This window comes from Eumetopias jubatus, unplaced genomic scaffold (genome assembly GCF_037043125.1).
Source record: "Eumetopias jubatus isolate StellerSeaLion01/CBP00866 unplaced genomic scaffold, mEumJub1_p1.0 scaffold_16, whole genome shotgun sequence".
Lineage (NCBI taxonomy): Eukaryota > Metazoa > Chordata > Mammalia > Carnivora > Otariidae > Eumetopias > Eumetopias jubatus.
The window spans coordinates 66,516,746-66,532,284 of NW_028274822.1; the positions used below are offsets into that span (position 1 = coordinate 66,516,746).

General features: G+C 60.3%; 1 protein-coding gene across 1 annotated transcript; it reads right to left on the reverse strand.

Annotated features, from left to right (window-relative positions):
• Window positions 1-368: 368 nt before the first annotated feature.
• Window positions 369-14,583, reverse strand: AIFM3 (AIF family member 3). The gene is made up of 20 exons (XM_028094946.2): window positions 14,542-14,583; window positions 11,846-12,021; window positions 7,820-8,033; window positions 7,486-7,595; window positions 7,187-7,296; window positions 7,047-7,091; window positions 6,730-6,826; window positions 6,542-6,654; window positions 6,165-6,251; window positions 5,655-5,746; window positions 5,414-5,544; window positions 5,188-5,303; window positions 5,014-5,085; window positions 4,871-4,934; window positions 4,182-4,258; window positions 3,962-4,079; window positions 2,621-2,719; window positions 2,259-2,334; window positions 1,569-1,673; window positions 369-670 (listed from the first exon to the last, which is right to left on the reverse strand). Exons 2-20 carry the CDS (start codon window positions 11,874-11,876, stop codon window positions 631-633), a joined length of 1,797 nt encoding a protein of 598 aa, XP_027950747.1. The 5' UTR covers window positions 11,877-12,021; window positions 14,542-14,583; the 3' UTR covers window positions 369-630.
• Between the last annotated feature and the right edge of the window lie 956 nt (window positions 14,584-15,539).

The window sequence follows — 15,539 nt, forward strand, 5'->3', positions numbered from 1 at the left end:
CTCCAGTCATAAGTAGGCACATGCCCCCAAACTGCCAAGCGCGAGCTGCCTCTGACCTCTGAAGCAGCACCTCCCATCTCAAACCCTTGGCACGTGCTATCCCTTCTACCTGGAGTGCGCTTCTTTCAAAATCCAGATCCAAGACTCTGGTTAGAGAAGCTTTCCCTAACCCCAGGGCCAGAATCAGTTGCTACCTCCGCTGAGTGCTCATAGGCCAAACTGGTGTGGCACTGAGCATTGTGTGGTTGTGCTTTCTCCCTCATGAGTGTCTGTCCAATTACAATGGAAGTCACACAGATCTGCAAATGTGTGCGTTTTAATTTTAAGATAATATCTAATATGCTGCCGGGTCCTGCAGGGGACCAGTATCAAGAGAGGGAGAAGAGGATAGGCCTGTCCTGCCTCCATTGCCAGCCTTCAGTGGCAGCTGAGGCCTTGGGGGGGGTAAGCATCTCCTGGAGGTAGCAGAAGCCTCTCTGGAGGTGAGCCAGGCAACCGAAGGCAAGCACTGGGAAGGCTCAGGTTCTGCCCTGGGGAATCCTGGGAAATGGAAGGTTGGCACCTGCCCCCAGAGCTTGGCCTCTTTCCCTGGTGCCCAAGCGTGCCTGCCCAAGTCTGCTGCATGCGAGCTCAGGATCCTTTCCCTGTGAGCCAGGACATGTCGCCGGTCCTGCAGGAATGAGGGGAGGAGGAGTCAGGGTAGAAGACAGCAGGTTACCCGCTCGGCACCATGAACAGGTGATCCCTGAGGACAGCAGGGGCCCCGCTCTGTGCCAGGTCCTGGTGCCCAGCAGGAATGGGTACTTGGGCAGAGAGGGGAAGTCCATGGGGTACAGGCTCTGGGCTGAGATGGGAAAGGCTCAGAATGGTCAACAGGAAGGACAGAGGACCACGTACTTGCTGTGCAGCACAAACAGCCTTTTCGAAGGCGAGAGAGAGAGAGAAGGCCAGGGAGAGAGTATGTCATTTATCATGTTCCCGCTTGGTTCTCTATTGTTTCCAGCCTGAGGCCTACCCCTGTACCGTGGCCTCCAAGCTTTCCCCAGTCCCTGGGCAGGGGAGGGAGCCTCTCTGTAGGCAGTTCGAGCCCACAGGGTGACTCCCATTGGCACCATCCTGGGGTGAGGTGTCCCCCAGACACCAAACAACCACCCAACATCTCTGTGCAGGGTGTCCCCAGAGGCATAACTATCTGCCTTCTCCCCCCCTGGCCCCCCGCAGCTTCTGCCAGTCCCAACACAACCAAATCCAGCTGGGTGTCCCAGGCTAGGTGACTGCCCAAGCAGTGGCTTTGACCAAGGGTTTTGACCCCTCCCCATAGCACTGGCCCTGCCCTGGGACACAGCCTCTTTCCCTTCTTCTTTCTCCCCAAGAGCACAAATAACCAGCCCATTCGTAAACCACAACCCTTGTCCCACACCACCCCATAGTCCTGATGCCCCATAGACTGATGTGGACCAAGAATAGGGGGAGGGCTCTGTAGGGCTACAGGAGTGGATGGCTACCAAGGGCCAGTCCCTTGGGGGACCTCCCCCCCCCACAACCAGACCTCTGAAGCCCACACTCACTCCACCTCCCGCTTTCGGATGGCACGGCCGGAGGCTAGCACCTCAGCTACCTTGGAGACAATAGGATCGTAATTCATGCTGGCCACAGCAATCACCTCATCGCCTCTGCAGGGACAGAGTAACTGAGCCTGAGGACTGCCCAGCAGTAAACTTCCTTCTTGGAGACCCTGACGCACTCCTCTTCAGCTGGGGCCCAGAGAGGGATCTTACCCAGGGCAACAGGAATATCCTGAGCACCCAGCGCTCCTTGCTTTGCTTGGCCCAACATGGGCTTGGGGATCCTGCTAGAGGCCATGGAGGCTCCAGCCTTCCTCCTCAGTGGAGTTCAGGGCTGAGCTCCCGTCCTGGGATCACCACTCTCTACCTGTGTGACCTCCCTCGGTGTAAGTCCTGGGATCACCACTCTCTACCTGTGTGACCTCCCTCGGTGTAAAGTGGGAGTCAACAACACCCACCTGAAAGAGTGTCCTGAAGATAAAATGTCCTGCCTCAATGCGTGGCTGTTAGGCTTAATACTACCCCGCCTCCTCACTTGTCCTTGGAGGGTCTCCCGCCTAGATGCCTCCCTTGGCCGCTCGGTCCACTTTTCAGGTATGTCCCCTCCCCTGGAGCAGAGCTCCTCTGGGATGAGCTCCCCTTCCCGACCGAGCTCCCGCTGCTTCGCGCCGCGTTCCACCCCGTTGCTCTCACTTGGTGTAAAAAGCCACGAACTTGAGCTCTTCCAGATCCCCCTGGATGATGACGTCGTCGAAGCCTTCTCCGTACCCTGTGGGCCGAACAGGAGAGGATGGGGCTCCGCCAGGTCAGCGCCCTGTGCCCTCCTAAATCCTCCCTGAACCCCCCGCCAGGCCCCGCTCCCTTTGTCCTTTTAGGTGGTCCTTAGTGCCGCCCCCAACCAGTTTTTGCTCTTCCTACTGCGGACGTGGCCACGTCCCTCTAGGATGCTCATAGCCCCGCCCTAGCCTCCAAGCTCCACCCCTGCACTCCGCTAACACCTTAGCCACACCCCTAAATGCTCTTGGCCCCGCCCCTGTCAGGCGCCCCTCCGTTACCCGCGTAGCGCAGGCTCTTGCCGAACATCGCTGTCCACAGGTAGGGCACGGTGCTGATCTCCGCTTCCTGCGCCAGCATGTTCTGGGCCGCCACCCGCCCTGTAGGACCCAGGGTTGTGAGAGCCCCGACCCTAGCCCTCACCACCCCTATGCTGCCTGCCAGAGCTCTCTGGGGACCTCTGACATGTGGGGCTACTCCCCCTCCTTCTCCTCCCCAGAGGTCAAGTAATGCATCATTGCTCAGCCCACTGCCCACCCTCGATTGCAGCTGATCGGTGCAGAGGGGACACCTGGCTCAAAGCCAGTTACTCAGTCACTCAGATCGCTTCTCAGAGAATTTGGATGAAGTGCCCCAGATCTGGAAGGTCTGCTTCCTGGGGCTGTGGGGTTGTGGGGTTGCCCACCGTTTCAGGTGGGCACACAACTAATCAGACACATCAGGTATGAAGAGGAGGGCAGGAGAATGGGGCCCAAGTACCCGGGGAAGCAGGGATGACAGCCACACCCAGGGCCCCAGAGAATAGCATGCGTGGCTTCCCAGTTCATATGAGGCCCCCCTGGACCTGGTAGTTGGATGTCTGTGAGAGTCTCCTAGACCCTCCCAGTTAAACCTTAATTATACTTGGCCTTTGGTTCCTTAAAACCAGCAACAACTTTAGGCATTGGACCTGAACAGAAATTGGTACCAGGAATGGGATTTCTGGCAGCAGATGCTCAGATAATGTGAAGCCAGGGAGGAGAGGTCAGTGAGGGGAGTCTGCTGGTCCTCCCCATGAGGCAGCCAACTTGCTGGCATGTACATCTTAGGGACCCAGACCAGGTATGCACAGTAAGTGAGGCTTCAGGCCTTGGTGACCACCAAGTGTTTGGGGGGGGAGGGCACTCAGTTCCCCACTAAGCCCAGTTTCCAGGCCCAGGTGGCTGCCTCCCAAGGGCCAGCATGAAGCAACTGGGTTCACAGAACCAGTCGAGAGGCCCAAAGGAGACAGAAACATTGAATGGGAAGGTGGCCCATATCCTACTAAATCCCTTTCTCTCCCTGGGTGACTGCACAGGTTAGTGAGGATAAAAGGGAAAGGAGAGGCTGGTGGAAGGATGGGGTGGGTGGGACACTGTGGCTAGCTGGAGGGGGTGTCCTGAGGGCACGGGGGCGGGGGGAATGTCTATGGATGGGCCACAGGGCTTGCTGTGTCAGCCAGCTGGTCAGACAGGCCACCACCGAACCTTGAAAGGCTACCCAGAGACCAGGACCCAAGGCCAACAACTGGGGGGTGGGCCTGGGGGAGGCTGTCCCAGGGTCTCAGCCTCCGGGCCCCCATCCTGCCAGGGGGCTGATCATACCCTGGGCATGAGCCATCTGCCAGTGTGGGATATTCACTTTCCGATTGTTCCTCCAGGCCAGGGGGAAAGTGACAGCATCACCAGCTGCAAACACGCCTGGGACATTGGTCTGCATCATCTGTGGGGAGAGGCCCCGGGGCTCTGTGGGTGGGACAGGGGCCTTGGCCTGGACCTGCCACCACCCCCAGCCCAGCACCCTGCCCGCCCCGCCCAGCCCCACCTTGTTGACAGGGATGAAGCCTCGGGAATCCAGATTGATGCTGCTCTGCCTCAGGAAGCCCGTAGCGGGCACCGCACCTGACAGGACAGGGGCTACCATGTCCATTCCCTGGTCCCTCCCTTCTCCCGCTTCACTGTCCTCCATGACCCACACCCTTCCCTCACCGTGGTCCAGCCCCAGACCTATCGTCCAATGGGCTGCCCGCCCTGCCGCCTTATGTGTCCTTGTCCCCTCTGCGTGGACCTCCCCCCCCCCGGCAGACTGCCATGCCTCCCACCCAGCCTCAGCTATCACCTCCTCTGAGAGACTCCACGAAGCCCCCCCCCGGAAGGGGGGATTGGCATGCCAAACCTCCCCAGCTCCTATGCCGCCACCTCCCAGCTCTGTCCCTCCCCAGACTGGCACCTCAACTGGAGCAGGGCCCAGTTAGAGGCTTGTTTCTGTCCTGCAGCCCCCGTGGGGCAGGCCGTGGAGGTATCTGTGGGCAGTGGTCATTGGGAACGTCCTCCGTGCCAAGCCCTGGCTACATGTGCGACACCCACTCCCCGGCAGCCCTGCGAAGTGGGAACTGTTGGGGGGGCCATTTTGTAGATGTGGAGACTGAGGCTCAGGGAGGGGAAGGGCCTGGCCCAAGGCCACTCTGGAGCATGTGCAGGTGCTCGCTGACACCCGCCTGCCCACCCACTCACCGATGCCCACAACACAGACGTCAGCCCGCACAACCTTGCTGCTCTTCAGCACGACCTCCTTCAGCTGTGGGGAGGGGGCGTGGGTGAACAGGTCAGCCCAGCTCCTGGGAACAGGGGGGAGGGAGGGGGGAAGAAGGGCCCACCTTTCCCTCCTGGGCCCGCAGCTCGGACACCTCTGTCTGCATGTAGAACTTGACACGGTTGTTCTCAAACATCTGTCAGGGCAGGTGGGCAAGAAGGCCATGGAAGAGAGCATGGCCAGGGGCCTGGGCTGGGTGCCTGGGGTTCTAAGGGCCTGGGTGCCGGGGTGGGCTCACCTTCATGAGGGCACGACCGACACGTTCCCCCAAAAATCTCCTGAAGGGTGTCTCCTCCAGCTCCACCACGGACACTGAGTGGGCCTTTTCAGTCAGATAGGCGGCCACCTCCATCCCTGGAGCCAGGGTGGTGGATGGCAGGCTGGCACCCTGCACCTCCCAGGGCCACTAGTGCCCCGGGACCAGCCGTCACAGACCATCACCCCCACCAGCCCTGGCTGCTCACCCAGGAAGCCAGCTCCCACGACCACCGCGTTGCGGCCCCGGGCCAGCCTCACCACACGATTGGCATCTTCAGGGGTCCGGATGGTGAACACATTCTCCACCTCTTTGCCTTTGCAGCTCAGCGTCTTAGGGCTGAGTCGTGGCCAGCATCAGTGAGGGGCTCCCGGCACCCCAAGCCCTCCCATCCCGGCTGGTGCCCTGCCGAGCGTCCAGCAGGGGACAACGGGGAGACACCCCCCCACCTGCTCCCTGGTGCGAGCAGCAGCTTGCTGTACTCCAGCTTGAAGCCGTCCTTGAACACGACCTTCTTGTTTCTCACATCCACTGTGACCACCTGTAACCCCACCGGCCAGAGTGTGGGCCTGGGTGTGGACTTGAACCGGGCTGCCCCTCCCAGCTCCTGCCAGACCCTCTGAGCACAAGGTTCCACAGGGGCTGGTCCTGCCACCTGGGTGGTCCTTCCCCCTGGCTTCTCTTTACACTTCAGACACCACCTTCCCCTCAAAGCCATCTTTACGGCTCTCCCGTCCCAGCCCTGAGCAGATCTCTGCATGTGCCCATAAGCCTGCCGGGAAGAAGATCCAGTGCTGTCGTCCAGGCCTGGGGCGCCCCAGGGGTGCCTGGACAGCAGGGCCAAAAGGGCAGGAACCCCCCCCTCCCCCCGCCAAACCTCCAGGGGCCCACATGGCCTCACATCACTTGTGGTTCCCACTAAGCCTTCCCAGGTTTATTTCCTAGCCTTGGCCCGGTACCTGGGCCTCGGTGAGCACCTCGATGCCATAGGCTCGGAAGAACTCCTTGGGCCTCAGGGCCAGCTGCTCAGGCTGGGCGTCCAGGGACTGCAGGAGATAGCTATCTTGAGATAAGGCCAGGTGGCCATTGTTCCATTTTGCAACAGAGGACCTGAGGCCTAGGGAGGGTAGGGCTGGGCCCCATCACAAAGGGGCGGCGGGATAGAAGTCAACAAGCCCGCATCTTTCTGGGGTACCACAGATAGGACGGGCACGAGCAGAGAGGGCAGCCGGCCGGACCCCCAAGGGGCGACAAGCAGGATGCTGAGAGGGCCTGACTGTGCCCAGGAGGCTAGGGGTCTGGGCCCTGCCTGGGCCCCATTTGCCCCTCCTCCCACCTTGCTGAGCTTAGGTCGGTCATAGGGGAGGTGCCGGTCCAGCGTGCACAAGACGATCCTGTCTGAGAACCCCTCCTGCCGCAGTGTCTCCGCACACACTAAGCCAGCCGCACCTGAGGGGAGGGTGCTGGGGGTCAGGGACCACCTCTCCCCCACCCCACCCTGCCCCTCATAACCCCACCACCAACCTGCGCCTACAATGAGCACGTTGGTGCTGCTGCTGTGGCCAGCACTCGGAGAGATACACTTGGCCATCACCTTGGTTCTTCGCTGTAGCTGCAAGGCCTGGGGGTGGCCGGAGAGCAGAAGGCAGCTGGAGTCGTGGACATCCTCCCTATGCCATCATCCCAGCAGGCCAGGTCCTGCTGCTGCAGTCCAGCCTCATCCCCACCATGTAGCCTTTTACTCTGTTCCCCAGCCTCAGGGCCTTTGCACATGCTGATCCCTGGGCCAAGATGCTCTCCTCACTTCTCCCTTTTGCCTGAGCCCCAAGCCACACCCTCACCTGTTTGCTGGCCCGGACGTACACCTTCTCCTTCTCAATCTTCACCTGCAAGGGCTGTGTTGCTCAGGACCAGGTTTTGGGGTACTCCATCCCCCGCCCTGCACTCCCAGGCTCCCACCCCACTGCCCGCCTGGCCCCACCTGGAATTTGTGCAGACTGTCCAGGCCAGGGAAGTCCTCCAGGTCACCGGTGCTGATGTTGAAACAGGCACCATGCCAGGGGCAGCGCACCCGGCCACGGGACAGCACGCCTGGGGGAGGGCAGTGCTGGGCTGGGGCCACCAGCAACAGCCCCTCTCCCCTGTGTCCCAGCAGTTGCTGGCTCTTCCCCACAGCCCAGGAGACCCCACCGATAGATGAGACCTTGAGGGTCCAAGGAGGACCCAAGCACCCTTCAGGGAGGTCCCACCCCACCTCCTGTGTGTCCTGGGACAGCTCACCTTTCACCAGGGGCGCGCCATAGTGAGGACACTTGTGGCCCAGAGCGTGGAACTCCCCGTTGTCCTTCACCAGCAACACCTTCCCCCAGCCCAGCTCCACTTCCCTCATCCTGGGGAGGGGCTGCACTCAGACCTCTGGTGGGCACCCTTTCCCAGAGTCCAGCTTTCTGGGGAGCAGGCCCAGACCGGAAGAGGCCACGATGGTGGCGGCTGGTGCGGGCGCCGGTCAGGACCCCTTCCAGGCCTCCCAGCCCACCCCATCCAAGGCCTGCACCTTGCCTTCCCATCTTGGGCCCTCGGACGGCCCCCCGCCTCCCCCAGGCCCAGCACTCACTGGCCATTCTCTAGGTCCTTGACGTGGCAGACGGCAGCCTCCACACAGTCCTGAGCGCTGGGATAGGGGTGAGGGGCGGGCAGGCGCTCGTCGGCATGGAAGTGGCGGGCTGTGCCGTTACCCTGGTAGGCCCGGGGGCTGCCCTTCCCACCGGCCAACAGCTCCTCCTTGCCCCGCTCCTTTTCGGGCAGCACCACCTCGATCTTGAGCTCCACTGTGGGCCAGCAGCGCATCACTGTGAGCCCCCCAGCCCGGTCCACCCCCTTCCCCACCCCACCAGCTCTGGCACTGGCCCTCTGAGTGAGTTCTCCTCCGTGCCTCCACCTTTCCAGAAAGCCCCCTGCACCATCAGCAGAGAGCCTTAAAACAGGGGAGAAGCAGAACAGAGGCAGCAGGAGGGTGACTACATCTCTGCATGTTTTCTTTTTCAGTAACAAATGAGTGAGGGGGGGGGCACTTCGACCCTGACATTGCCTTTTCTCCAAGAATCTATGTGGGGGAAAGAACCCTGGCGCCCTGAGCCCTGCTAGGACTCCAACAGCATGGTCCCTGATGGCAGGGACATCCATGAAGGAGCAGGGTACGCGTAGAGTCTGACTCAAGTGAGAACAGGGAGTCCAAACCTGGGTGCGGCTCATTTCCCGGCCAGTGAATCTGGGTGACGGCAAACAGACAGTCTGTTGTTCTGTTTGCAACTTTCCCATAGGTTTGAGGGGTTTTTTTTTTGTTATTATTAAAAAAAAATGTATACAATATATTTTCAACTTCTTAAAACAGCTATGCTCACCAATTTAAGAATCCATCATTTGCCAAGCCCTGGGTTTTCAATGTTTTCATGTGCAGGGGTCTGGGGCCTTGGCCATGAACCCCACCTGAAGGGGAAGGTGCAGAGGGGGCGCAGGGCCCACCTCCCGAAGCCTCCACACAGAAGACACTTCCCCAGAGTGCCCATGGGGCCCACTCTAGCAGGCAGTTAGCCAGAGACTGTCGTTTTTGTCTTTATATTTTTCTGCATTTTCTACATTCCCTACAATGTGCCTGGGGTGTTTTTCTAATTAGAAGGGAACAATAAACAGAATTTTTAGCAGCGATAATCCGGCCTCCTGGGCTGAGTGATGGACACTAAGCCCCTGGCACAGCATGGGCCCAGTGAGGAAGCAGGAGGTGCCTCTCCCAACTCCCAAGGCACCGGAGCCTCCAGGCCTCTCCCCATTTCACCTCTGATCCCCTCCACCCCAGACCTGACCCTCCAGAAACAGAGAACATGGAGTCATACCTCTGGGCCTCTGCCTATGCGGTTCCCTTGGCCCGCCATCCTTCCCAGCCCTGGCTCACTCCTGCCCATCCACCTGGACAGCTCAGGTGCTGCCTCCTCCAGCTGCCCATTCCCGGCATGTGCCTCATCTTGTGCCATGCTAATCTCCCACCCTGGCCTGGCCTGGAGCCTGGGAAGGCAGGCCCGCACCCCCTGATCCTCAAGTCCCAGCCCTTAGCCTCGCCCAGGCACGGCAGGGGGCAGGGGTGAAGGTCGGCTCCATGATTCCAGCTGGGCAGGAAGGGCCTCAGAGCCCACCACCATGCTGAAGGTGTTGGGTCAGGTTGGGAGGGGTTGTTGAGGGTGGGGTAGGTTCTTTGCCTTCATTTTCCGTACTTTATGTAATGGTGTTAGAATGTTTTGAGAAGAATTCAAAAGGAAAATACTCCCAACTCAGCTGACACCAGCTATGTGAACTGTAGAGAGGAAGCTCACAGGAACAGCCTGGCAGGGGCCCAGTTAACAGCCAAGCCAGACTGTTTGCATCCTCCACCTCCTTCCAGAAGGCTCCAAGGAGCTCGCTGATGCAGTCTTAACAGGAAGCCATTAAGTCAGATGCAACAGTGGAAAGGTGGATGGAGAGGGGTTCTCTGCTGATCCACAGAGCCAGATGAACCCTAGCCTCATGATTCCCAGGAGCCCATGTCACCATGGGCCCCTGCCTTCTCCCCTTTGGACCTCAGATGCCTTCATTATAAAACAGAGAACAGTGCCTACCTCTTTGGTGATAGTGAATGCCGAAGGATTTAATATATGTAACTCAGAGTAGAAGCTCAACAGATGATGCTGGGTAGTAGCATTTTATTGGTTAGCTCTGAGCCTCCTGGCAGCCATGGCAAAAAGGGAAGGCCTTTAAGTGGCACCTGTGGCCTAATCAAAGGCAAGCGACTAGATGCCAAGAGAGCTGCCAGGGTCTGGCCCGGAACGCTTCTTACCACAAACACAGAGCCAATGGAACATGGGGAGTGAGCTCAGGAATGTGTGCTGATGTGCTCCAAGCCAGAGTCAAGCAAGATAGAAGGTAAAGAGTTCGCACAAAGAGCTTTGGCTTGCTCTGGTCTCCCTGTAGCCCCTCTTGACCCCAGCTGAACTTTTATGGCGCAAATGTTCTCACTCACACACCCTGAAATTCCCTGAACCTCACCCTTGACCTGCCCAGTGTGGGTGCCTGGGGCCTAAGCTCCTGCCTTCCTGTCATAGCCCTACAGGGGAGTCCTGAAAGCAGGGAGCCTACCTCCCAAAAGAGGGGATAATAATGTTCTGCCCATGCCTCCTTCCTGTGTGCCAGGCCCTGTACTAAGCACAACAATGCGCATGGGACTGGGGTGGGGGGCAAAATTGTTAGCCCCACTTATACATGAAAACACAGAGGCTCAGAGAGGTGAAGTCAGCCGCCCGAGGCCACACAGCCAGAAGGGGGCAGGGCTGGATTTGGGCTCAAGAACGCAAGTTCTTACCACTGCCTCTGGGGCGGTGAGAGCTGCCAACTCCTGACCTGAGAGCTGGGGGCCAGGGGTCTCAGGCAGGCCAGCCTGTTGAGGTCCCTTAAAGGAAGCTGCAGGTGGTATCCTCTGCTCTTGGCCTCCCCAGACGAGCTAGCATTTTCCTGCCCACTTCTGGTGCGGGGGAAGGCTGAGGTCAAGACAATGGCCATCACTTGCCCAAGTCATACGTGGAGCCAGGAAGGGTGGCGGGATCGGGCCCAGGGTTGGGTACCCACACCATGGGCCTGGGGGGAGGGACAGCTGGCCCCCGAGGCAGGTACGGGGCGTTCCCTCTGCCTGGCAGGGCATTAAAGGTCTCCTCTTGCCCCCAAGTTCTCCCTCAGACCCAGGAAAAGGAGAAAAGGCTCATGTGTTCCAAGGTAATGGAGCTGATGGGTATCAGGTATAAGGGGAGCTGGCCGGGGCAGGGTGGCCCGGGTGGCAGGTGGGCGGGGCACTGACTGGGCACTAGAGAGGCCTCTCTGGGCCTCCATTTCTTCATCTGTGACATGCCTCCATTCTTTTGCCTTCCTGAGGGTTGCGAAGAGAGAAGAGGGAAAATAGGGGCTGGAGAGAGAGCCCAACAGACAGAAGTCTCCATGGAGAGCAGACCCAGGCCTCCCTCAGCACCCGGGAGGCCCCCACCTGGGGCTGGAGCCGCTTGGGCCAGGCAGGGCAGGATTTCCTGCACAAATGGGGAAACTCGGCCCAAAGGTCACACAGGGCATCAGAAGAGGTGAAGAGGGCTGTGATCTGTCCACTCCACCCTCATGGCAACTTCGAGAGGTCAGGCTCATTTTGTAGAGAGGGAAGGAAACTGAGGCTCAGAGAGGTAACTGGCATGCCCTGGGTCACCCAGTGGCTGAGGGTGTCCTCAGAGTCCCCCTTCCCCAGCCCTAAGGGGAAGGCCCCCCCCCTCCGCCCTATCCTGGAGCCGGAAGAACCCTAACTTCTACTTTCTGAGAAAGGTTCAGCTACTATTCCCACCAGAAGCACCCAAAGCCCCAAATAAAGAGGGGGACCCATTGGAGGGGGGCCAAGAGAATGCTCCAGGCCCCCCACCCCCTCCTGCCTGCAGGGAATTAACATTCAGAGCAGGCTGCCGCCCAGCCTGACCTACTTCAGAGGCAGAGGGGGGAGGGGGAGGAGGAAGGTGGCTGGAGGAGGGAGGGAGGGAGGAGGGAGGGAGGGAGGGAGGAGAGAATGAGGCAAGGAGGGGGGAGGTACCTGGCTTGGGCTTGGAGAAGCACCCACCCATGGCGAGTGACCCACAGATGAATGGGGGGCAGATACACAGATGGTAGGCTGTGGGAGGCCTAGGGTGCCCCCGGCAGTGGGGCTGGACGCCCCAGGGCCCTTAGAGATTCTGGAGCTGCCATCCCGGCTGGAGCTGCCACCAGGACCTGCAGGAGAGACAAGGGGCATCTGTAGGGACCAGGGCTTTGATGGGGGTTGTGGGGAGAGATACAGAGAGATAGAGACAGACTGGGTGGGGGTGGGGGGGGCTTCCGGAAGATGCACACATTTGAGCTGGGAGCCACTGCATGTAGGGGACCCTGGGAGGCACCTCCCTTTTGAGGCCCTCCAGGCTCCCTACCCTCACTCTCCCCTCCCATTTTTACCTGTGGGCTGTGCCTACTGCCTAGGGGGCCCTCTGCTCCGGACCTCAGCCTCTCTTTTAGGTCCAGCCCCACAGCTGCCTTGTGGGGTAAATCCTGATTTCTGCAGCCCACTGGAAAGCCAGCAGCCTGGGAGCTCTGGGACCCTCCATTCTTCAGGGAGGCCACCATGCCTGGGATCCAAACCCAGGTCCCCTCAGGCAGATCAGAGCCCTCCTGATCCTGGGGTTTCTCCTTCCTACAATGGGGGTGACATTTAGTTCTCCTGGGCTCTGGCCCCCACTCTGGCTGGCAGCCCCTGGATACGCACCTCCTCCAGGGGCAACCACTGCTTCTTCCTCCCAGACCGGCAGTGGATGGAGGCTTCCCAGCCCTGGAAGGCCGGGCAGAGGGGGCAGGGGTCCAAGAGGCCGCTCAGCCTCCACCCCTCCTCCCAGTGTGAGTGGGGCCAGGAGAGGCTAGGGGGTGGGGTGGGGTGGGGCTGGGCCAGTCCGCTGGTCCCCAGGGAAACCCAGCTCCATGGTGAACAGGAGTGGGCGGCCAGCCCAGGCCTGATGAAGTTGGGGGAAAGGGAGGCCAGGCACACAGCCCATGCCCAACAGCCATGAGCTCCCACCCTATACACAGCGCCCCACTTCACAAATGCCCTCCAGGCCTGTGGTGCTGAGATCACATCCAACAGCAGATGGAGAAACTGAGAGGCCAAGGGCTTGCCAAGGTCAAGCAGCAGGAAGGGTGCTTCCTACCTTCCAGGTGACCTCCTACCTCCCTCCCCCCTTGGTTAGTTTCAAGATGGGCAGGGACCCAGGAAGCCCCCATATCACCCTGCAAGCCACAGAGCTGGGGGAGAGGTCACCAGATCAGCAAAGAGATCCCTGCAGCCAAAGAGTCCTCAAGGCGACAGGGTGTGGGCCTTCCGGAAGATGCAGCTTACAGACTCAACTTTGGAAGGCCTGGGACAAAGGTGTGGCTGGCCTGTTTACATATGACCTGCCCCCGGTCCATCCCACTGTCATCCCCCCGTGTCCCCTGGAGGTTCTCCCTGAAGTCTAACTTGAGGTGGGGCTGAGGCCTACTTGGTCTTGCCCAGATCCCAGCAAGGGCTTTGAGTGGGTGCCTGAGCGCAAGGGGGCCAAGAAGACAGGAGGAAAAGTTGGGGAGGACCATCTACCGCCTGGCATCTGATCTTATCTGTGCTAGAGGCACCCATTACAGTTCAGGAGGCAGTGACAGCCAAAGGCCAACTGGGCATACCGATACTCCTTCCCCACTCATCACCAAGGCAGATCTGTAAGACTTGGCCACCCCTGCCCTGCCTGGCCCCTACCTGGGCACAAGGGGGCCCTCCCCAGATCCCGGCTTCTCCTCTGGCTCAGCCCTGCCCACCTCCTTCCTGCCTGGCCTCAGGCTTCACCTGCTGGGCCACAGATGTCTGAAAATGTGGGACCCCCACTCGCTGTCCAGTCCCTGTCTGGGCGGTTTCTCCCTTCCCAGGTGCCCAGGGGTCCTAGACCCTCCAGGGCCTTGGACCTGGAAAGAGATTTGCTGGGGATTGAACCTTCTCCAGGCCTACTGTGTGCAGGCGGGCTTGGAGCCCTGTTGCCTCAAAGGCAAAGGTTCTTGATTGTGGACCAGCTGGAGGCGCCCCCAAGATTTTGTAGAGTGCTGTCCCTCGCCCACAAGCCACCCAGTGCTGAAAAGTTCTAACAGTGCCCAAGTGCTATCGACCCACCAGGAACCTGTGTCGTGATTCATGGGGACAACGTCCCCCCAGGCCAGTGCAGCCTGGGCAGAAACGGGGGGGGGGGTGCTGTCCAGTTGGGGCCCTCAGAGGCTTCCAGCCTTCCTCGGAATGGCAATCAAGTTTGAGGGGTGTCCGCCCTCACCTGCTCCCCCGCGGGGCTCAGGCGCAAGCCTCCCGCGCACCCTCCCTGCCTTTGCACGTGCAGTCCCCTCTATCTGGGAAGACCTTTCCAGCGGCCTTCCCGCTCGTCCAGGTGTCCTCACCAAACCGGGCGGCCCCGGAAGGGGGACCGGCACACAGTAGGGCGCCAGGGCGAGCGGGGAAGGGCCCGGGCCGAGGAGGGGAGAAGGAAGAGAGGGGCTTCGGCCCCCAGCTTGTCTCTCTCCCCCTCCGGCTGCCTACCCCAGCCCCCATCGCGCCGGCCCCGGGTCCGAGACCTGCGAGCGCACCCGCTGGCCCGGGGCACGGAGGCAGCGGGGCCGGGAACCGGCAGCCGAGGGGGGTGGCGGGGTCAGGGGCCGGGGGTCCTGGGGGCTGGGGTCCCCGGGGCGGGCGCTCACCTGGGCTCGGCGCGGGCCTCCGCTCTGGAGCCGCTCGGGGCCGCGGCCGCGGGGGGGGGGGGGGGGAGGAGCGGGCGGGGGCGGGGCCGGCGCTGCGGCGACACTGCAGCCGGAGAGCCCGCGGCGCCCAGCACCGCCCCGCCGGGTCCCTGCTGGTAGATGGGGGTCGGTCCCGGGTCAGGGGCCGGGCCGGTGGCCTCGGAGTCCGCATGCGGGTCGCGGGGTGTGGGGGAGGCATTCGGGGGCCCTTCTAGTCGTGGACGCCCCCAGCGGGGTCTGGGTTCCCGGGGATCCTCTGGACCCTAGAGGTGCGCCAAGCTGGGCTGCGCACCGGGTCTGATTCTTGTTCCTGTTCTTTCTTTCCGAAGTCTTCGAATCCTGGGCGGCGGAGTGACGTGGGGGGTGGGAATTGAATCATCCGGAGTAACCTCTCCAAGAAGGAAAACCCGAATCACTGGCTACTGCCCCATAGGTACCTTGACTCCTTTTGGGGTGTCAGTCTCCTCCGTCTCCTAGCTCCCTCCCCTCTCCCCACACTTCATAAGGTCTATCTTAAATTATATTTTATTACATGTTCTTTTTCCCACCTGTCATTATATCAGAACTTCCTGGGTCCCTCTAAATCATGATGCACGCTGGTGTTGTGTCCCCTTTTCCAGGAAGCCCTCCCTGACCAGTCTTCCTGGACTGAGAGTTGATCAGGCCCCAATACCCTGTCTCCTGGTTACCTCGAGTTTCACTGTCCTGATTGTCCTGATCTTTGCATTGTGTTCAGGTAGAGCTTGTACCTGCAGCAAACCAGGATCCAGTGAGTAGGTGGGAAATGAATGAAAGACACTTTCCAGGGAAGCGATGTCACATCTATCATCAAACACATCAGAGCCCACCAACTCTGTCCTATTAGTGCTCCTTTGGCAGCTCCTGTTGGCTTCTCTTTTTTACCACTTCTCCCCTTTCTGGGCCTAACTCTCCTGTAAAGATGACAAAAAAGACAGCAG

Coding starts and splice junctions, on each gene's coding strand:
- AIFM3 (XM_028094946.2), bottom strand. CDS start 11,876: ATGGGTGGGTGCTTCTCCAAGCCCAAGCCAG. Junction 7,297..7,485: donor TGGCGCGCCCCTGGTGAAAG/GTGAGCTGTCCC, acceptor GCCCTCCCCCAG/GCGTGCTGTCCCGTGGCCGG. Junction 5,545..5,654: donor CTGCTCGCACCAGGGAGCAG/GTGGGGGGGTGT, acceptor GCCACGACTCAG/CCCTAAGACGCTGAGCTGCA.